The sequence below is a fragment of the Xenia sp. Carnegie-2017 genome, unplaced genomic scaffold (genome assembly GCF_021976095.1).
Source record: "Xenia sp. Carnegie-2017 unplaced genomic scaffold, XeniaSp_v1 HiC_scaffold_19, whole genome shotgun sequence".
Lineage (NCBI taxonomy): Eukaryota > Metazoa > Cnidaria > Anthozoa > Malacalcyonacea > Xeniidae > Xenia > Xenia sp. Carnegie-2017.
This window is the reverse complement of record NW_025813481.1, coordinates 5,878,676-5,901,151: the sequence shown is the minus strand read 5'-3', so window position 1 is coordinate 5,901,151 and position 22,476 is coordinate 5,878,676. Positions and strand designations below refer to the sequence as shown.

The following is a 22,476-nucleotide window of genomic DNA, read 5'->3' as shown; positions in this document are numbered from 1 at the left end:
TCAGAGGCTATGAACATGTAGGCATTGCGTACCTACTTTTCAAGATGTATGCCGTTGTATTTAATAAACGCAGTGTTTTGGGGTGTTTACCCAAAGGCCAAGAAATGAAAAAGAAACGTGAATATTCATGATAGCTACATTAAATAATGTTATGACAAATGACATCGCTTGGCTCCAAATGTGGACACTGTTTTTTTTTCAAAACAAAACGAAATGGGAGGGAAAACCGGCGGATCCGGTAAAAAACCCTCCAATAAAAGAAAAGATTGAAAATTTAGATAAATTTCCTTAAATTTTTTGTGATTTTAAGATGATTCATATTTTTGTTGTTTTCAATGATCCCGATGATCTACTTTAACATGCAGCGTAGTCAAATCGTACGTTACAGTCGTATACAAATTTAAATTTACAGAGCGACAAAAAAAGCGCGCTGGCTACCCTAATGACACAGGAAATACTTTGTAATCGAACAAAAGAAACGCAAACTTTGGTAGAGAACAAAAAAATGAAAAAGCACAGACTGTTAACAAAACTTTTAAAAAATAGACGAAAAATGAAAACTAATAGTAGCAATATATAAACCATATGAAAAAACTGACGTCATGACTTGCATAAAAATCATTTTTGATGTCTACTAGACTTCATTCGATTCAAAATTTCCATGTTGCTTAAATAAGACCTTCATTAATAGCTGGCTTTCACTTGTGTGTTTTGTCAGAAAATTTTACAATTGTGAAAATTAGTTTTACGGAAATTTTTAACATTATGGATAACAAAATCACAAGTGTGAATCTTTCAATAAAGACGCTTGTTTCTTGGTGCTTCTGTTGGTCGTTCATTCATTGTCAAGTTAACAGGCCCACAGACATAGCTACTCTATAAAAAACACGTTATAAACGTCAGTATAATTAATGAACAAAAACAGAAATTAAATATATCGAAAAGAGCAAAACTTTAATACCTGATTTCCAAGCGTTGTCTTGTTCAGTCTGATCCAGGTGACTTAGTATGTCTCTTCCCTTTTTTTTTTTATCGCGCAGTTTTTAAGTGTATATTGTAAATATTGATTGTAACTTAGAAATTAAACGAACTTTACTTGCAGCATTGCAATTTTCTTTATAAACGTTAAATAAAGTAAGTAAAAAGTAGCGAGTGAAAGCCAGCTATTATCTCACAGCAAGTGATAACTTTTGTTGACATTTTTTTTCATTTGGGTGTTTTTCATGATTAAGGTTCAAATTATAAAAATAGACCATCAGGATCCTTTTTAACTATCTCATGCAGTTACTCATACAACACTTATCTACTCAACTTACAAACCCAAGACATGGATCGTGTTTTCCACTCGCTTGTTTTCCATCTTCGTAGAATATATTCTGTTTCTATGGTCCACTCATTTCAATGTAAATGTTCATACTTTCATCTACCGTTATGCGATTTCCATTCAACATGTTTATACCATTCCATACATGAAGTCGGGCGTCATCAACCAATTGATGATTACCGAAATGGCAATACATAATATCAGTAGCCACTGATATTATGTATTGCCATTTCGGTAAATTGCAATTTGGAATGCATTCTTCGGGTAACTTCTAATGAAGGAAGAGGGACCACTTCAATACCCCAGTTATATCATCACTCAAAGAATGCTCTGTGCAGAGTTGATCTTCTGTGAGTATCAGCTGACCACCTTTAGGTGGGCTCATATAACAATGGGGCCCATCATCATTATATGAACAAACAGCTGACATCAACAAAGAATCCAAACTACAAATGAACATTCTTGGCCATGAATCACCATGACACGTGAGCAATGACAAACTAGTAAGAGTAATTGAAGTGAATGACACAGGTGGTAAAGGGATTTTCACAACTCCATCCATGTGGGATCTACAATATAAGAAAATATGGAACACACGTTGTAGCGAAAATATAAGATTTCATGATGAATAACTCTGCATACTATGTTAGTTTGCGTTTATAAATTCTTAATCAGCAAATTACAATGTTTTCTCTTCGACTATCAAAATGGTAGAACATTCACCTACATTGCACGAATAGGTTTAGAAAGTTGAGTTTGAACGATGCAACAAGTTTTAAACGATCAAAGGCTTAACATCATGATCAAAGCATTTTACAGTGAAATCTTTCATATTACGAGGCCTACCCTAAGAGCAGTTGATTATTCCATGCAAGAGCAGTTGATTATCCCATACTTCAGTACTTTGTTAGTAAAAAGACAAAATTTACCTTTCTTAACACGTGACTAATTTTCCGTTGTTAACATTTCTTTAATTGACGTCATGACGACGAAAATTTTTCATTGTGATTGGCTCCTTAGGAGCATGTCACCTTTCACAAAGACAGTAAGTAATCCTTCAATGCGTTTAAATAAAAAAAATTCATTAGAATCTTCAATTTTTACATTTTAATGTCGTTATGCAAAGTAACGATGCATGATGTTGTAGGTTAGGATTTCTGAGACGATAATAAATTTAGAAACAAGACTTTAATTTTGTCCATATATTCATCGAATCTTGCAGTCATATCTTGCTAAGTAAAGGTTAGGAGAGGGTTTAAGGGCTTTTTGGTTGTCCTGATGTTTCTCGATTACTTAAATTATTGTAGGGAGTCGTAGAAATTCGAGCAAAACACAATTACGGCTCTCGTTCGTTGAAGGTCTATCCCACAATCTACGAAAACTGTACCTCTATGCACTCAACCACATATAGCACGTTGGAGACAGATGGCAAATTTAGTGTATTTATATTCATTGCATATATTCAGTAATGACTAATGTGATATCGAAGAAACAAACCAAAAATCAGTAGCATCAATAAATACTCTAGAGAATTTTACAACAATCTCACTAGAGATGAATCAAAAAGCAAATAATCATTTATTGTCGGTGTAGTCACTTACATTTGTAGTTTCCAGCTGTGGGTTATATGTGTATAGTCTTTTCATGTCATATGAACAACATCTGCCTTCCATAACGCCTCGTGGTTTAATGTGGTGACACTTGAAGTGAATGGTATCTTTATACATGGTCTTAAGCATATCATTTTATGTATTTGTTCCACATGATTGTTTGACATTCATTGTTCGTACTTGAACGAATGACAGGATATTTATCAAATCTAATTTTTAAAAAAAATGTATTGTTGCCAAACAAAAGAACTATGCTCTCCCTTCATTAATATACGTAAAATGCAAATGACAATGGACCATTTCTCTGTGACGTAACGCAAATCATAATTATTAAATTTATTCAGCCTTTTAGATGACATAAATATTATGAGTTTGGGCATTTAGATGTTGGTGTCGTCAACGGAAACGCCCTTAAACCCTCTCCTAACGTCAACTTAGAGAGATATGACTGCAAGATTCGATGAATATATGGACAAAATTAAAGTCTAGTTTCTAAATTTATTATCGTCTCAGAAATCTTAACCTTCACATCATGCATCGTTACTTTGCATAACGACATTAAAATGTAAAAAATCTGAAGATTCTAATTAATTTTTTTTGTTTAAACGCATTGAAGGATTACTTATTGTCTTTGTGAAAGGTGACATGCTCCTAAGGAGCCAATTTACAATACAAAACTTTCGTCATGCTAATCTTAGGGCAGGCCTCGTAATATGAAAGCTTTCGCTGTAAAATGCTTTGATCATGTCTGTCATCGTGTGTCGACGAAATGCATTGATTTTTTGTTTTAGAGGGAAGCGGTTTAATATATTTTCCTGATATTATTGAAATTGTCCACGATCATCATTGTTTTACGCTATATAAGTATTTGTATGTTTAGTTTGAGTAAAAAGTAAACTAAAATTGATATTTTCAACCTTGTTCGATATATTTTGAAAAAATGGCGAAATCTCATTATGGATATAGTATGCAAAAAAAATTTGCATAATGAAAATTTACATAATCATAACCAATAGATGAGGTAAGCGTTTATTTTTTATTTTTCTTTAACTATAAATTTAGTGATTATTTGTTTATTTTTTTGGTGCATTGTTCAAACTCAACTGACTAAAGCTATTCGTGCAATAGCTGGCTTTCACTCGCTACTTTTTACTTATTTTATTTAACGTTTTAAAGAAAATTGTAATGCTGCAAGAAGGGTTCATTGAATTTCTAAGATGAAAATGATACAACAAATTTCTATGATATACACGTAAAAACTGCGCGGTAAAAGAAAGGAAAGAGACCTACTAAGTCACCTGGATCAGACTGAACAAGGCAACGCTTGGAAATCGGGTATTAAAGTTTTGCTCTTTTCGATATATTTAATTTCTGTTTTTGTTCATTAATTATACTGACGTTTATAACGTGTTTTTTATAGAGTAGCTATGTCTGTGGGCCTATTAACTTGACAATGAATGAACGACCAACAGAAGCACCAAGAAACAAGCGTCTTTATTGAAAGATTCACACTTGTGACTTTTGTTATGCATATAATGTTTATTTCTCGTGAATTATATCTCGCATATATCTTGTAGAAGTCGTTTATAATGCTAAAATATGTGTATTAAATCACACTATGCAACCATTTAGTGCTTCTACCGAAGTTTACAATCTTAAGTTTTAATGTTTTTAGATATAAACCCGAAACGAATTAGCTTTATTTTATTCAAAAGATTTCGTTTGATTTTTAATGACTGCGTTTTCTTTTCTTCAAAGTAAGCAATCTTTCCGTTTTTCCACCGTCTTCATCCTTACTAAACCACTGGTTACAAAGAAATTCATACATCTTTCCTTGTTCCTCTTCCTCGATAACAATCTATGAGAAGTTTTAATCATTCAATATCGTTTATGAGAGAGACAAACATATCGTTTTATCATACCGGATTTGCTTTTTTCACAAGGAATAAGTTGCATCTTATGTAGCAGAACCTTCTTAAAGGTGTTATCTTATATAAAACTTTATTTTTCAAATTTACGAGTACAATTTACTTGTATTAAAACGGATACTAACTTTATCCAGAAGCCAGCTAGGATCATCTCTTGTGCTATCATGAAGAACTCTTACTTTTCTTAAACTTCCAAGGTCAGGTAAAATCATAGTTTGTGTCGCAACACTGAAAGGTAATATTGCATACTTAAAATCTCTTTTTTTCTTTATCGCTTTCGTCAAACAGATGTCCTCCTACCTTCCCTTTTGATAATTTTTATCTCCAGAATTCAGCATTCTAAATCCAGAATCTCCTTTATCACCGAACAAGGTTAAATAGATGTTTGCACGAGTTCCAGCATCTTGAGCATTACCAGTATATGTGTGGATTGTGTAGTTAGTGGCTGGAATTACAAGTATCAAAATCTTATATTATACCTTCTATAAATTGCGACAGAAAAACAACAGATTACAAATATTCAACAATACCAATTCCATAGAAATATATCATGTTACTGTTTTCACCGCCGCAGTTTTCTTCTTCATTTCCTAAGCAATGTTTGTTGCACATTTCTTCGGGCACACGTCCATATTTTCCGTAACGTTGTCCACAAAAGCATTTACTTCCATTTTGAAGAGCAAAATAGGAGAAAGCCTCGTCCTGTATGGCGCATTCTTTCACACACTTTTCTTGAGTGATTGCAACAAGTGTAGGATGAGCAGACAAATCTCGTTGGTGAACGTTGTCCTGAAAGCATCCAACTTTTTGATACAATAACACAGCGTCTTTTTGTTCTTTTCTGGTAAAATTTATTCATAAAAAGATTAGTTTGAGAAAAAAATAAGAAGAAAAGAGAATATAAACACTACAAATTGCATTATGACAAGAACTGTTTAACAACGAGATAATGACAATCAAGAGTTACCAGAAGAAAGTTTCTTTCTTGGCATGGCTTTGTTTAAGGTGACATCGAACAGTGTATTAGACAATGTTGTCGTCTTAACAATGGGAGACTTCGCATCAGGTTTTGAAACTAAAATAAATGAAAAGTAAACATGTTAAGGGAACATACGCACGCGAATTAAATAAACAATTCTGTACCTTGACAATGTCGACCAGCAAAGTCCGAGGTGCAAATGCATCGATATCCATCCATTCTTTTGAGATCAACAGTACAACTTGCTCCATTTTGACAAGGACTTGGACGACATTTATTCACTGGCGAATAAAAAATTAAAGCTCAGTAAATTGTGTTTTCAGACAAATTTTTACATGGAAAATTTCTACGCACTTACCACTTGTCAATTCTAAACCTAGTAACAAAGATTTACGTAAATGAATGAAATTTTAACATATTTCTCAAACCAATTATTTTTTGCCAAATAAGTAAAAATATTACCTTGAATCTCTTCCATCGTATCATCCTCCTGGAGTTGATTGATAGAATTTACAGGATAGTTCATCAAGCCTGGAAGGTTGATATGATATTGATGGTCAGGAACATATATCTCAAGGCAATAATGGCATGTATAGACGACATTAGGTTTTGTATGATGTTGTCTAACTACCTGATTTTCTATCTTTGAAACCTAAAAAAAGTGACACAGCAAGTATTAATAACAATTCTCAGATATTTTTACTCCTGGTAACATTGCATTCAATCAAATGCTGAAATACATGAACTATACAATATTTACCTTTAACAGGACAATTCCTCAATCTTCCAATTTCGTCAGCTGTAAGAGCAACATTGTAAAACTGAACGCACGATATTTTCCCCTTAAACCATCGTTCATCACGACTATCTGCACCAAGTCGTATTGGATATTGAGTACGAAGCTCTATTTGCCCGATATTTCGACTTTCCACCATCTTCCCGTTGTGCCAAAGCTGAGCTACGCCAGTGGAATTGTCGTAAGATGCACCAACGTCGTTCCATTTGCCTCGCTTTCGAAAGAGAAGATTTTGATAACGTTTGAAAATAGTTTAAGTCATAAGCAGCAATACTTTCACACAGACGGTACACAGTAAGACTTAATACGCTTTTATAAGCTTTCCCTTGTCGAAACTTTATTGTTTTGTACAAGTTTTAGAGTTTTGATTGCCAGCCTACAATCTACAATGGGTTGATAATGACTTGGCAGTAAATGAAGCATAAGCAATTGCTCTATAACAAGCGATATTATCAATAAAAATGTGTAAGTCTGTAAATTGCTACGTCGCAACAAGTAAATTGTTTTAACAAAAATGTGTTCCCCAAAATATCAATTCTGATTTTGCTCTAACATTTCTAAAGTACAAACTTCACCTGTAAAACTCTCGCAGCAAGAGGTTCGGTAAAAATTCCATTTCGTTTTACAAATCGCGCAAACAACTGATTCTCGTTATATTGCCAAAGATGTACACCCCATTTTTCAGAACTGTAATGAATGACTGGACCATCTTTTCCGACAGGGAATATGGATGCGAGAACAGTCATAGAATAACGTGTGTCCAATTTTTTTGAGAACGGTATCTCAACATATGATTCTTCCTTTCCCGAAAACTCGTAAGCAGTTTTTTTGTCTGTAACAAAATCCATAATCAATACAATGCAATAAATATCACGATGACTAAACAGATTTAATACCATCTGGGCCATTTGTTATATGAACATGATGAAGCTGCAATTTTTCTTTGCTCAAACCATCATCTTCATAAACCATTTCGTCCAATGGAAACAAGCCAATTGGTTGAGGTAAAACTTCCAAACAAAATAATCGTTATTCACCATGAAAGGCATATGTAACAGTTTAAATATTTCCATTGAAGAACTAGTTACAAATTACCTGTACGTAGAGATGAAGGCCCAGGTCCTGTCATACCATCTAAAAAGGAAAAGGACAATTAGCACATATACAAGAAAAAAAGAAAAATCCAAAGAGCAACCTTGTAATTTCCAACGTAAATGTTTTTGTTTAATTGGACCCTCAAAATGGCCATTAGGCATTTCAACAGCCACTGAAGCACAATCGCCCAACTTCTCGGCTTTGTGATACATCGCAATGTAGTAAAATCTCCCCTTTTTCATTGAAATTTTTTCAGATTTCTGTTCAGCATACCTGAAACAGATAGCTGACATGGTAAAACTGAAACCATCAAGATCTTAAAAATACAAAACAACCTACTTTAACCATTCATTGTGATTTGTCCAACCAGTGATAGCAACAACTTTTCGCAAGTTATTTTCACTTTCGTCTGTACTTATCCATAATTCACCAGTGCTGTCTGCAGACAGATAAAACCTCGACAAAAAATACAATATAAATTTATATGCAGTCATGAATAAAATTTGACTGTTTATTATAGAGATACCATACCGATAGCTTCCAGTTTCTGGGGCAACAAAATAACCTTGAACTCGAGCGCCGTAGTTGTCATCAACGTTAAATGGTGCATCAAAATTATCGATCACTTCAATGCTTGTAGGATTGTTGGGAAAATTCAAATTAGATGTAAGATCAACGACCTGATAACCTCGTAATCCCTTCCAAACTTCTCGGATCAAACCAGAATGGTGATTACCTGAAAATATATATTTTAAAGTAAGTGTTATTTTGATCATTTATTTATCCAATTTTAGAAAGATATTTTATGGAAGAGCAAAATAAAAAATATTTGTACATGAACTTTTAAGCGGCCTTATAGAAAAGTACCCGACGTTAGGTAATAAAAAAAGAAACACTTTACATGTCATAAAAGACATGTATGAAAACCTGAAAAAGTGCGAAATTTCAAATGATAATATACAACCTGGCCGTCTCCATTGAATAGTTTCTTTTGTCAATGGTCTAATAAATCTTCCACTGGGAAGTTGAACTCCAGCAGAAAGTGAATCACTTGAACTTGTTCCCTTTTGTAAGGCAAGAACAAAATAATAACGACCAGCCTCCAAGTTTAAGGCATTAGAACGCTGAGATGGTGACCTAAAGTGAAAAAAGCAAGCATGGTAACAGTTTGTTTTAAGATGATTCACTGTGTATAAACGGCCAACCTGTTCCATTGATTATGCAATGTTCCGTTTGAAAATGAAATGATTTTCTCAAGATTTTCTTCCTGATCATTCGAACTGAGCCACAGTTCTGCTGCTTGTGCTCCAGATAGAAAGAAAATATATGAACCGGTTTCCGGAGGCACAAAATAACCTTTTATTCTTGTACCAAACTCGCCATTTAAATCAAAAGGTGCATCGAAGTTCTCGATGATTTCAATATCTGATGGATCATTGGGATAGTAAGCATTGGACTGCAGGTCACTCATTTTTGAACCAGGTACATCACGCCACATTTCTCTCACTAAGCCAGGATAAGACATACCTAATGAAAAAAAATAAAAGTTGACATGATGTCTGTTGAATGAGATTTTGGATACTTGTGCTCTCCACCCTCCCTCCCTAATGTTTTACTATAGGCTTATCAAAGATGTATTCCGTATACGAGAATGAAAGTTTTATCGTTTTATAAAAATCGAAAAACAACCATCGAATGAATAGCAAATAATTAATAAAGAAGACCTTTGAAGTTTATGTACATTTTATAACATATTTAAAAAGAATTGCTGATATTGACTTACTCCTATCTCCAAATACTTTATCCATATCTTTATTTCTCAAGAAACGTTCATATATAGCTAAGGATCCTATTGAAAACTCAGCAGATCCAACGCTTTCTTCTCCATTCTTTTTGCCAATGATAAATGCAGACTTCGACTTTCTTAGTACGACTGGAATGACATTGGGTTTCTTTGTTGTGCTTCTGAAGTTTCCGTCGATGTAAAGAGTCAAACCTTTTGAAAGTTGCCAAGATAATGCTATACTTTGCCACCTAAAAACGTACACATTCGTCATGATATGATGAATTGAAATTTAAAGATGATATATTGATGCATTTGCACTCACCTTATTGTATATAGAGGTGCCCTAACAGTCCATTTAAACGAATCCTCATCTGTACTCATGGTAACATCAAAATACACATTGTTGTTCACAATGTATGCTGACATCCCTGATGCTTCGTTGCCACTGTAAAGAATGTATTTAGGGTCGGTGTAGGTGCGAACAATCTACAAAATGAAACCAAAATGCATTACAGCAAGAAAATAGAAGAGCATCCGGATTGTTAAACGATGTCCAATACCTTGTTGAACTTCAGTTTGCAGCTGTAACTTAAACCAAATGGACATTTTGCTGGATCAATAAAACATTCATTTTTAGAAATTTGAGAGCTAAGAAAACTGTCAGCGTCCGCGTTCACAAATAATCCCCCATCAACTGGTTTCACAAAACCCGACACTTTTATAGCACCAGTATAAGGAATATAAGCTCTAAAAATTGCCGAGAATGAATAAAAACGTTAAACTAAATGATAACCAACAATGACTCTTCGTTCTTAATCATGATATCTTCATACCTTTCTTTAGATACAATCAACTTAGAGAGCAACCATCGATAACTTGGTACAACTGTAAGTACGATAAAACATCACATGTTTTTTTGAAAAAAAATACATATGAAATATACATGAATTTTTACCCGTGTCATCGTATGTAAACACAAATGGAATATTCTCTGCATTCAGTGCTCTTGGATAGATTGAGATGGAGCTGATATACATGCTGCATAAATGATATGAATAAACACAGTCAAATCATGTAAAACCTGTTTATGAATTGAGTGAATTACCTTGTGTAAATGTTTCTGACACTCTTTCCAATCAACAAATGTGTTTGTTGATCCTTCACAGGATTTATCTTGTACCCAAGCTTCACTCGATCTTTTAGTGCTCCATTTATATAGATAGACAGCCCTTCACTGCGTTTCCACGATAATACAATATCTAACCACTCGTTGATCATTAAGTCAGAGGTTAGTTCCCATGCTTCGGAATCTGTGCTGACACGATAGTGGATTGAGTTATCCCGTATGTATATGGATACACCTCTTTTTCCTCCGCTTGTGTCAATAATGATATGTTTGGCTTTGTAAAACTTAGTTCTTTCATTCAATTTTATCTTGAAACAAAATGATATCATCGACACAGGTCATACAATTTATTGTTGGTAATAAAAACGCTTTCTCATTAAAATAATTCAAACCTGTACGGCAACTGATAATCCCTTAATGCAAAGTTTAGGATCAGAAAAGCATTTTCCATGAAAATCTCCACCATCAAGCCAAGCGTCAACACCGTTCAATTCAATACCACCATGCATCACGCGAAAATTTCCGTGTGCGGTCACGTGATCAGTACCACGACTATGTCCAGCGGTCGTCTTTAGTAAAGGCCAAAAATAGACAGGAACAGCTGTTTTGGATGGACAAATAAAAAAACTTTAATATTCGTACCAAGCTTTGTGTGATCATGAAACGTGTTTTTTTATGACCTGGTGATGTTTTCATCATTAATAAATCATCTTTTTGTAATTGTTCGTCGTTTTGTTTTTGAGAGAGTGCAGTAACTGGATCACGCATCAAATAGTTTTGAGAATTTTCTCTCTGGAAATTTTTATCTAAACATAAGATAAAGTACATAAAACATACATATTGGAACAAAATGAAAAATTTCTACACATCTTTACCTTTCCTACATATAAAATTGTGCTTTTTCTTGCATGACTCATCTTGCCATGAGCCAGTAGACGACATTAAAGCACAAGAAATTCCCCCATTGTTTGGTGAAGACTCGTCCCAGTTTGTATAAGATGATGTCATTTTATCAATCCATGACCAGTCCCCTTCATTTTCTCGGTCAGTATAACCAATCCATAAATTTTCATTGCCGTAAACCTAACACATGCAACAAAAGGGAAAGATAAGGCATTGAAGTCATTGGTTCATATCTACTTTAGGTAAATGGAAAAAACTTTATCGAACGTCGTATCTTCTCATACTATGATGGTGACCTTAAAACACTTCATTATTTTCCCAGTATTTAAAAGAGACAAAAACGAAAGTTTAAGCAACTTTTATTGAAATGCTGACTTGTAGTACCTGCGAAATCATCGCCTGTTCATCTTCACTCAAAATAGTCACGAGGCTTCCTCCATCTTTGTTACAAATACCATCCGCTTGCTTCCAATCTCTAAGTTCATCACGTAATTTGTAACAACGTTTTAGTAATGAAAAGGTCAGTAGCTTCCATCCACGATGTTCATCGCAATCTTTATAAGAATTAAAATTTAAGTTGCAATGCTTTGTTACAACATGCATCTAGAAATTGTTTTTTCAACACTACCTCCGTCTTTTTTGCATAAGAATTTATGTTTCTCGTTGCAACGAACATCCTTCCATTTTCCATTATCAGAGTCTAAGATGGCGCAATCTGTCTGCTCGTAACCATCATAAGATGTGTTCCAGTTGGTGTAAATGGAACTTGACCCGTCCACCCATGACCAACTCCCACCATTTGCTTTATCATTGTATCCAATCCACATAGGTGAAGTTACAATCCCATCAAGAAATCTATAAAACATATCATTAAAATCACTTTTGATTACAATGTCTCTTTTATACCTTCAGATCAATGAGTTTAAGTATGTTTCTGACGTCAAGACTTTGATGTACTCTACAAAGAGATGTATATTGACTATTTCTTTAGAAGAAGTTAAACCAGGATTTGATGCTCCATCTTTATTGAGGATTGCATTTTATCTTGCTTGTATTCTATTTGTCCCCACAAAAGTCGACAAATTTAACGAAATTTGCTCAAACAGCTTGTTTTATCGTTGGAAGAGTCACTCCTTTATACGTCATCTTAATAAACAGCAAGAATATCTTTAAGAAGATGTTTTGAGATGCTAACCTTTGGTCATAAGCATTTCTAACACTGAACAAATTTCCTCCAATATTGACACACCAGTCACGTGCGTCTTTCCACGAAAGATTATTGTGCACAACAGTATAACAATATTTGTTGAGATTCCCTGGTGCTTTCTTCCATCCTTTATCACATTTCACACCTAATATAAAAAGTTGATCGTACAGTTACGCTCACATCTGCATTTGTTGATTTCTAAAATAACTCACCTGGTACAGGGCGGATAATGTTCTTCTTCAAAATAGAAGAAGCGACATTGTGTTCGTTGTTAACCTCAAGTTGAGTGTAAGGAATATTATTCATTGTATCATAATAAACTTCAGTAGGTAACACCTCGTTTACTTTATCCGTCGTTCCTGTATTTTTTTGTAATCCTTCAGGTGGTAAAGGTATAGGATAAGGACTTGTCGGCGTTTCCTAATACAGAAATGGTGTAAATTCATGTTATTGAGTGAGGTAACACGTATAAATCAAAACGAGAAATACTTAGAGAGCAAAATACCTGACGGGTTTGAACATTTTGCCACGTATAAAAGGGTGAACTCTGTGAATCTTGAAGAAATGATTTAAATACAACGATATGAAAACAAAATAGAGTGATCAACTTCTGTAAAGACAGAATAAAATAAAAATACAATAATATGACACTTCAGTACATTTGCTACACAGTATTTTACGTATAAACGATCATCACATGGTTTTTGTAATGCGAACTCACATGGTACTGGGTGGTGTATAGTGTTCTTCTTTAAAATAGAAGAAACGACATTGTGTTCATTTTATCATTGAATTGAGTGTAAGGAATATTGTTCACTGTATTATGATAAACTGAAGTTGGTCGCGCCTGATCAGCTTTGTTAGTCATCGCTGTCTTTTTTGCTACTCTCTCGATTAGAGGTAAGGTCATCTAAACGCAAAAATGGTTCAAATTTATGGTAGAAAATAGATAAAGTGTGTATTTTAATGACATCCAGAAATAAAATACCTGACGATTTGGGGCATTTTGCCATGTTTGAAAAGGTAATCTCTGCAATTCTTTAAGAAAAAGGTCGTAAAAATGGTATTATATGGTAAGAGTGCTCGAGGCATAATTCGAGCTAAAAAAGATGTATCTATCAACAGTTCTATCTATCAGCAATTAATAATAGTATGTTTTCCAAATGCAAGAGTCACCTTCGCACTTCGGTGATTAACGAAATTTGTTATACAAATTTCATGTGTATATATTTCAGTGTGATTTATGAAACAAATGCAAGCGACTTCTACCTTCCCTGTTTTTTGAAAATTGACTGTATGCTGTCGGTATTCCAAGCTGCATATCTTGAACCGGCGAAATTTTTTCTTTTAACACAGAAGTGTCTTTTTGTTTGTTCAAAGAAGAGGGAACTTTGTCGACATTTTATCACCGCTGCTGTACTGAGCAGTTTGTGACGCTCCTATTAAAATGGAAGAAATCATAGCAGAAAGGCACAATATGTGTCGTATACTTATTCAAATTTCCACCTTTGTTGGTTCCTTCGTTTGTCATTGAGCTAATCACGTGGATACCAGTATTCCCATGATGCAATGGCGGTAGTTCACCGTGATTTAATGGAGGAAGGTGAAAACTGTTGGTATTTTCAACCCCATGAACCGTGACTCCACGTAAAAGAAATGGTAAATTTTGTGGGATTTTTTCATTAACTAAGAATCAATACATTTCTCTCTAAAACACCGTGATTTGATATTTGAAGACTTTTTAAACTTAAGAAATAAATACAGTTCGTCTTTCTTTTTAATTTATGCCAGTAAATGCATACTGATGTATATAAACACGAATGATGTAAATAATATTTCCAGCAGGTCATAAGAAAACATGCCAAAATAATGATTATGAATTCATTTATGTTAATTGTTTATAGTTAATTTTTAAAATTCATTACGTGATATTTTCTCGATTTTGTAAATATTAGTTCTTACAATAATCCATTTATCTTAACTTTACGCTTATTTTACTGATTAGCCCAAGGAAACAAAAAATCACGGTAAAAATCCTTGAATTAGTTCAGAGGATGCGTTTTTCGTTTCTTTTGATCAGCTAGAACGAAGAAAATGAGTTATTTAAACAACATGTCTCGAAAACGTTGAAAAAGATCAGTTAAGACAAATATGCTATAGAAGATAGCTGATGCACTGAACTACTCCTCGAAAGTCAGGTCACGTGATGTGACGTACTCCACGAATGCAAAGATCACGTGATAGGAGAAACTCTATTGTAGATTTTTGTTCCTGGGCTAAATCAGGAAATAAGCGACACGACTGTTTCTGCGCATAGGTTAAAAATGACAAAAGCCTGCTTTCCTAAATAATCGTGCAAGTGAACTTTTTTTGAAATTTCTGCAGTCAATTAAGAAAATTAACTTTGAATCAACAACATAAAAAATCTAAAGTCAATTTTGATTCCCGCAAGTGAACTAATTACGAAATTCTTAAGACAAAAAACATTTTCAATGTCCATTATTAACTATTTGCGATAAATGATCGCATTTTGTGCAGAAACAGACGCGCAAGATTAAGGAAAAGTTTTTTTGGTTGATTTTCTAAACGTTACTATTCAATCTTACCTCGACTTCTCGTGTTTATCTGTTGTCGAAACGACGCTACGGCTTCTTTTGATTTCAGAAGGTTCACATCGTCAGCTAAAAAATATGATTCGTATTACTTGTAGAAAATAGCATTTCAGACAAACACACGGTCAGGGGATAATCGTCACAGTATGACGTCAGACCTATCTCCATTGTGGCGAATGTGATTGGCTTGAGCTTGCGTGGACATATGAATGCAGTGAAAAACAACAGCGATAAAGTTAAAAGAAAAGAGTAAATATCACGTGATCATTGTTTACCTCCAGAAAACAACTGTTTGTGCGCAACTTCATTATCATTTGTCTGTCCAGCAGGATTTGTAAATTTATTCGGCACTGTTGATCTATCATGAACCATCTGAGCTGCCAATATTTCAGGTCCAGTAGATATTTTGGGGACTACAGCTGGACGCAAAACATTGAGGCGCGGAGGAGCTGTAAAGTGTTAACAACGTAACAGAAAATAGACAACTCATAAGTAAAGTATTTAAAGAGTATTTACCGTTCATTTGTTCCTTAGGTACGCTGTTTCGTTTTTTTGCAAGCAGGTCAAACCATTGACTTTTCAAGTGTAGTTTTATCGGCCTTGAATAACTATCACGAACATAAGTGATGCCGTTTTTACTTGCAATGGGTTTCATTGATGCTCCAGGAATCATATTACGTAAATATTCATAAGGATCAGATACTTTCTTTTCAAAATGATCTCTCCTTAAAATCTCGGTCAAAGTTTTGTTGTATTTCTGTTCTGGACTGTCAGGAATATCAGATTTTTTCGAAATCATGTCTAAAACATCATGAATATACAATAAGTGAGAGATGACTTTATATTCAACACTGCTCGTGCACTATTCAATTTAACCATCAACCTTCATTCGTGTTATCTTCATCCGTAGTTTTATTTGGATCATTGATATAAAATGGATAGTTAAACAAAGCAGGAGGGCAAGATTCTTGAATTCTGGAATTTTACTTCTTAAATAGCTCTCTGCTTCTTCGTAAGCTTTGTTCGCCCATTCTTCATCCGTCTAAAAATCGTGAACTTGTAAAATAGACCATGAAAGCTTTAAATGTAAAACGAAGATCATACTACCTGTGTATATTGGGCATTATTTGGGTTCGTTAAGCTTATATCGCGTGTCTTATTTTGGCTGTTGTAAAATCTTTCCAAGGAATTGCCAGAGTTTTTCTCAGAACGAAGTCTTTCTTTTATAGGAAGTGGGATATCAGATCTCTTCGATTGCTGCATAATAAATTCTGCAACAAATTTAAAAATATGTCGAAACCTCCTTATCATTGTGATAAATAAATCCAGCTGTAAAAAATCTGTTGTGTTTACCTTTCTTTGCGCTGTCTAACGCTTCTCCAAATAATTTTTTAGCGACAGTTCGATAAAGAGAAATGTAACGGGCAATATCCTTGAGATCAATTTTTGGATAAGCGGATGGAGGTGCATGCTGGGAAGGCGAGATATCATCTTCCTTAGAATTTTGTTCATTGGCCAGCTCTTGTTCTGCTAAATCTAATAACAATTAACTTAAATTTTTATTAATTGCCGATTGTGAGGTACACTAAATCAACAAGAAATAGTGAAGTTCTTTCGTTTGAAGTTGCTAAGAGACTAATTATAATTTGGAAGATAAGTTGAACAAACTAAAAGCGAATATCAATGTATTATTTGTATAATTTATTAGTTTTGTAAACTTTTGAACATTAAACACGTTGAACATTTATTGCAGTTTTTGTTAGAGCTTAAGTGTTTAAACATGCTTGTAATGTACTTCATCAAAGTGAAACAAAGTTATTTACCTTTAACTATTTCATCGCTATCATCGTCTTCGTTCTCTTCGTCTCCAGACACTCCATTCTTTTTCTCTTCATTTTCTTCGCTTTCAAACTCTTCCGCAGTAGGAGGAAGATCTTCATTCACGCGAGATCTCTGTTCAGAATCTTCTGTTTGTAAATCTTCAAATTCTTCTTGCTGCTCTGGCGGTATCTTTGTATCTTAATATGAACAAAATATTTATATGAATTGAGCTTTGATCTATCCACGGTGACAAGAATTGTAACTAACCAGAATTTTTGTCATCACTCTTTACAGATGAAAGGTTTTCATCTTCTTTTTGAAGTGCATCATCTTTCTTGCTTGTCTTTTTATTATTACGATCACCATTATGTTCATCATTATCATTATGTTCATCATCTTGTTCATCATCATCATCATCATCATCATCGTCATCATCGTCATCATCATTGTGATCATTCTTAGAGTTTTTATGATCGTCGTGATCATCATTATCATCCTTTTGATCATCATATTCATCATCATTATCATCGTCACTGTTTGTTTTACGGTGATTATTTTTCCCACTAAAAGAAGACGTTTATTAAACCAAATGCAATCTGCGTCATGTACATCGATGATTTTACATATGGCAAGTTCATCGTATAAAACATAAAATTAATGGGACTTATTTATACTTACACAGTCAGACGATTGCTTCCTTAAATCAACATGAAACGAAAAAACAATTTACCTTTATCGCTCGTCTCCCCATCATTGCCATCATCATCTTCACTTTTGCCATTTTTATCAAATGCGCGATCTTTATCATCACTTTTAACTTCATCATCATCACTATCTTTTGAATCATCTTCATCATCGAAGTCTTCATCTTCTTCATCACCGTCTGTAATAAACAAACTAAGTCAAAATACATCTACAAGCTCGAAAAAAGCTACAAACCAAAAGCCTACCACAGAAATTGCAGGATTTTCTGCATTGAACTTTCATTAATTTTTTGTAGTCCGTGCAGTAATGGTTCTTGGCAAATTCAGGACAGGTAACATACTTATCCACACATACATCTAAAACAATACAATATTGCCTGTTGGTAAATATGATTTTGTAATGGAAATATACGGGCGTACCTTCATTAGTATCTGCCACAGCGGCATGTGGGACTGGAGTTGCAGCGACATAGTTATAAAACCCTATAAGCCATTAACAAGTTTTGATTATAACATTTTATTATAGGCAGTTGCATTAAAGTTAATCGACTATTAAAATATTCATTTTACCATTATTTGAAGTAACTGTGTATTTGCCATCTCCAATGAGCGATTTCCTGCTTGCTTCTTCTTTTCTTTTTTTTGCTAAATAGTAATATACATGTATACCTGCAATAACGTACGTTATAATATACATGTATACCTGCAATAACGTACGTTATAATATACATGTATACCTGCAATAACGTACGTTATAATATACATGTATACCTGCAATAACGTACGTTATAATATACATGTATACCTGCAATAACGTACGTTATAATATACATGTATACCTGCAATAACGTACGTTATAATATACATGTATACCTGCAATAACGTACGTTATAATATACATGTATACCTGCAATAACGTACGTTATAATATACATGTATACCTGCAATAACGTACGTTATAATATACATGTATACCTGCAATAACTTACGTTATAATTAGTAAAGGAACGTAAAGAGTAAAGTTCTTACCTTGTTTTTTCGCGATGAAAAATTTCTTGATCAACGCCTCTCCAGGAGAATGTTTATGAAGTTGTAGTGGAAACGAAGATGAACCAGCCCGCCTGACAGGGGCTACTGGTATCTTGTTCTTTTTCACGACTTCTCGCATTTCATTGGTCTCCAAACTACCAGTTGTTTGCATGGCTGGAGAAGAAACCGCTGACCATTCACCTTGTGATTGACCAGTCTGAGTTTTGGCATTGTTATCAAGTAAATTTCCTATTTGAAATAAAAAAAATCTGTCTGTCGCGCAGCAAATGGAAGTAAAAAAGGACATCCTTTGTAATTCTGGGAAATTTACAATGTCCCAGAAATCATGATATGAACGATACTATATATATGAGGGAGAAAAAATATCCAGCATATTTTAATCATACCTTCATAATTTGATGGTGTCACAAAGTTGCTTGGAATAACGTTACTTAAGGGTGTCCAAGGAACACTCGCAGGGACTTCCGGGGATAATCCTGGTGATACATTACTGTTCCCCTCAACATCATCAACTTTGACTTGTTCGTCATCGCCACTAGTGATATGTTTATTTGATTCATTTTCGTTACTTTTGCCATTCACTTCAGTGTTTGATGAGACCTTTTGTGACGGTGTTTCCACAAACGCTTTCGTTGTTTCATCTTCCTTATCTTCTGGTAATTTTCCATCATCACTCATGTCAGACATTTTATCTTCAGATAATTGTGTTTTCGAGTCGGTTGATTTCGATGATGGAGTTCTGTCATTGCTGTTCGACTTGGTTTCTGAGCTAATGTTTGCGTCAGAAAAAACATTATCAACTTGAGAATTTAATGGAATAGCATCATTACTTTCATCACTTGAGAGTTGTTCCTTTACTTGATTAGATGTATTTGCTTCAGCATTCTCATCCAATGGATTGTTTTCTTTGGTTTTATTAATTCTATCATTGTTTTCACTGCTCACATGAACTTTATCCTGATTGTTCAGGAGAGAGTCCGCGCTAACGTCAATATTACTTGCAAACATTCGTTTACCATCATCATCATTATTGTGAGTTTCATTAAAATTGCTGTTTGTAAGTTTCATGACGTCGTTACCATCCAACGCAGTTTTATCTTCTTCGTAATTTGGTGACTCTGACTTTCCATCTCCTTGGTTTGAAGATTCAAGTTTACTTTGACCATTAAGACTACTGTCATCGTTGTTTGTGGCTTTCATAACGTCATTGCCATCTGGCACAGTTTTACTGTCATGGTCGTTAGATGACTCTGTCTTTCCATCTCCTTGGTTTGAAGATTCAAGTTTACTTTGATCATTAAGACTACTGCCATCGTTGTTTGTGGCTTTCATAACGTCATTGTCATCTGGCACAGTTTTACTGTCATGGTCGTTAGATGACTCTGTCTTTCCATCTCCTTGGTTTGAAGATTCAAGTTTACTTTGATCATTAAGACTACTGCCATCGTCGTTTGTAGCTTTCATAACGTCTTTGGCATCTGGCACAGTTTTACTGTCATGGTCGTTAGATGACTCTGTCTTTCCATCTCCTTGGTTTGAAGATTCAAGTTTACTTTGACCATTAAGACTACTGCCATCGTTGTTTGTGGCTTTCATAACGTCATTGCCATCTGGCACTGTTTTACTGTCATGGTCGTTAGATGACTCTGACTTTCCATCTTCTTGGTTTGAAGATTCAAGTTTACTTTGATCATTAAGACTACTGCCATCGTCGTTTGTAGCTTTCATGACGTCATTGCCATCTGGCACTGTTTTACTGTCATGGTCGTTAGATGACTCTGACTTTCCATCTTCTTGGTTTGAAGATTCAAGTTTACTTTGATCATTAAGACTACTGCCATCGTCGTTTGTAGCTTTCATGACGTCATTGCCATCTGGCACTGTTTTACTGTCATGGTCGTTAGATGACTCTGACTTTCCATCTCCTTGGTTTGAAGATTCAAGTTTACTTTGATCATTAAGACTACTGCCATCGTTGTTTGTGGCTTTCATGACGTCATTGCCATCTGGCACAGTTTTACTGTCATGGTCGTTAGATGACTCTGTCTTTCCATCTCCTTGGTTTGAAGATTCAAGTTTACTTTGATCATTAAGACTACTGCCATCGTCGTTTGTGTCTTTCATAACGTCATTACCATCTGGCACAGTTTTACTGTCATGGTCGTTAGATGACTCTGTCTTTCCATCTCCTTGGTTTGAAGATTCAAGTTTACTTTGATCATTAAGACTACTGCCATCGTTGTTTGTAGCTTTCATAACGTCATTGCCATCTGGCACAGTTTTACTGTCATGGTCGTTAAATGACTCTGACTTTCCATCTCCTTGGTTTGAAGATTCAAGTTTACTTTGATCATTAAGACGACTGCCATCGTTGTTTGTGGCTTTCATAACGTCATTGCCATCTGGCACAGTTTTACTGTCATTGCTCACAGCTAAAGAATCCTCATTTGTAGATGCCGGAGCCGAAAGCGACAAAGAGTTGTTCTTCACAGAGTCATTACTAGTTGTGTCTTTATGATCATGAGTCAGGTCATCAGGTACATTAGTCCCAGTGTTATTGTAACCATTTTTAGAATTCGAGATTTCATCCTCGGGTGCATTACTCGTTTGCCCATCTCTGCGATCTTTTGGAACAGGTTCATTCATCTCATTAAATAACTCTTTCAATAGTGGGTCAACATCTTCTGAACGTTCTATGAAAAACAAAAATACAACAAATGATTGTTGTGCAAGTTAGCAAGCATCTTATCATGCAATTATGAAGAACAGCCGTCACTTTGTACTCAAAGTTTAATATTGCGTTTTTGAAGTTTTCATGTTAAAGCCTTAACATTCCTGTATGGTACATAAGGCAAACGTTGAGAGTAGCAATGTGACCTTTCATTAATTCAACTTACTTTCTATTCTGCGTGTCCAACATGAAGAAAACAAGAAAATGAGCAATATTCGTCTCATTATCCTGTAGGAAAAAACATAAGTTCATTTTAGCCCGGCACTTGCGCAATATTACAATGTTGCTAACGTATAAACTGAAGTGTTTCTTAATTTATTACACCTACACAATTCTGTCAAGCACAACTATGATGAAATCTTAGTTTATCAAGATAAGACTGCTCGACTAGTTCATCGTAAAACAAGCAAGAATGGAAATTTAATTTACTCCGACTGGTTGTATCTTTTACAACCTCACACTTACCTTACGCTTCCCCTCTTATTAGACTATTTACATTAGAAAAAAGTCATTTCAAACTACTTTAAGTACGGGAAAGCACATAAATACATATTCTATTACATTTTTCATTAAGATAACGCCATTTGAAATGCCAAATAGCAAACTCGACTTTGAAATGGTTGAGTGAGCAAAAATGACAACATTGCCTACAGATTTCTGATGTCACTGAAAAGATATGCCCATTACAGGTGGCTTTACTAAGAAAATAGAAACTTAAAGATATTTAATGATAATCCCATCACTACGAGATGTGCCCTAAGACCATTTTCTCTCACTATAAATGTTTTAAAAAGAACTTGTGAA

General features: G+C 34.5%; 1 protein-coding gene across 1 annotated transcript; it reads right to left on the bottom strand.

Annotated features, from left to right (window-relative positions):
- Positions 1-4,407: 4,407 nt before the first annotated feature.
- LOC124439353 lies at positions 4,408-22,454 on the bottom strand. The gene is made up of 52 exons (XM_046989577.1): positions 22,138-22,454; positions 21,839-21,900; positions 19,328-21,634; positions 18,921-19,169; positions 18,462-18,536; positions 18,312-18,374; positions 18,138-18,248; positions 17,911-18,070; positions 17,455-17,750; positions 17,190-17,384; positions 16,720-16,902; positions 16,474-16,637; positions 16,243-16,408; positions 15,883-16,167; positions 15,642-15,815; positions 15,361-15,435; positions 14,175-14,395; positions 13,572-13,664; positions 13,476-13,527; positions 13,260-13,309; positions 12,967-13,174; positions 12,743-12,899; positions 12,176-12,402; positions 11,932-12,101; positions 11,520-11,727; positions 11,325-11,450; positions 11,037-11,245; positions 10,624-10,952; positions 10,474-10,556; positions 10,352-10,403; positions 10,079-10,265; positions 9,841-10,004; positions 9,516-9,766; positions 8,938-9,259; positions 8,697-8,869; positions 8,264-8,468; positions 8,072-8,188; positions 7,833-8,005; positions 7,733-7,771; positions 7,534-7,647; positions 7,213-7,469; positions 6,602-6,851; positions 6,473-6,493; positions 6,304-6,372; positions 6,200-6,217; positions 6,006-6,122; positions 5,830-5,937; positions 5,781-5,793; positions 5,393-5,703; positions 5,163-5,307; positions 4,988-5,090; positions 4,408-4,792 (listed from the first exon to the last, which is right to left on the bottom strand). Exons 2-52 carry the CDS (start codon positions 21,894-21,896, stop codon positions 4,664-4,666), a joined length of 10,032 nt encoding a protein of 3,343 aa, XP_046845533.1. The 5' UTR covers positions 21,897-21,900; positions 22,138-22,454; the 3' UTR covers positions 4,408-4,663.
- Positions 22,455-22,476: the final 22 nt, after the last annotated feature.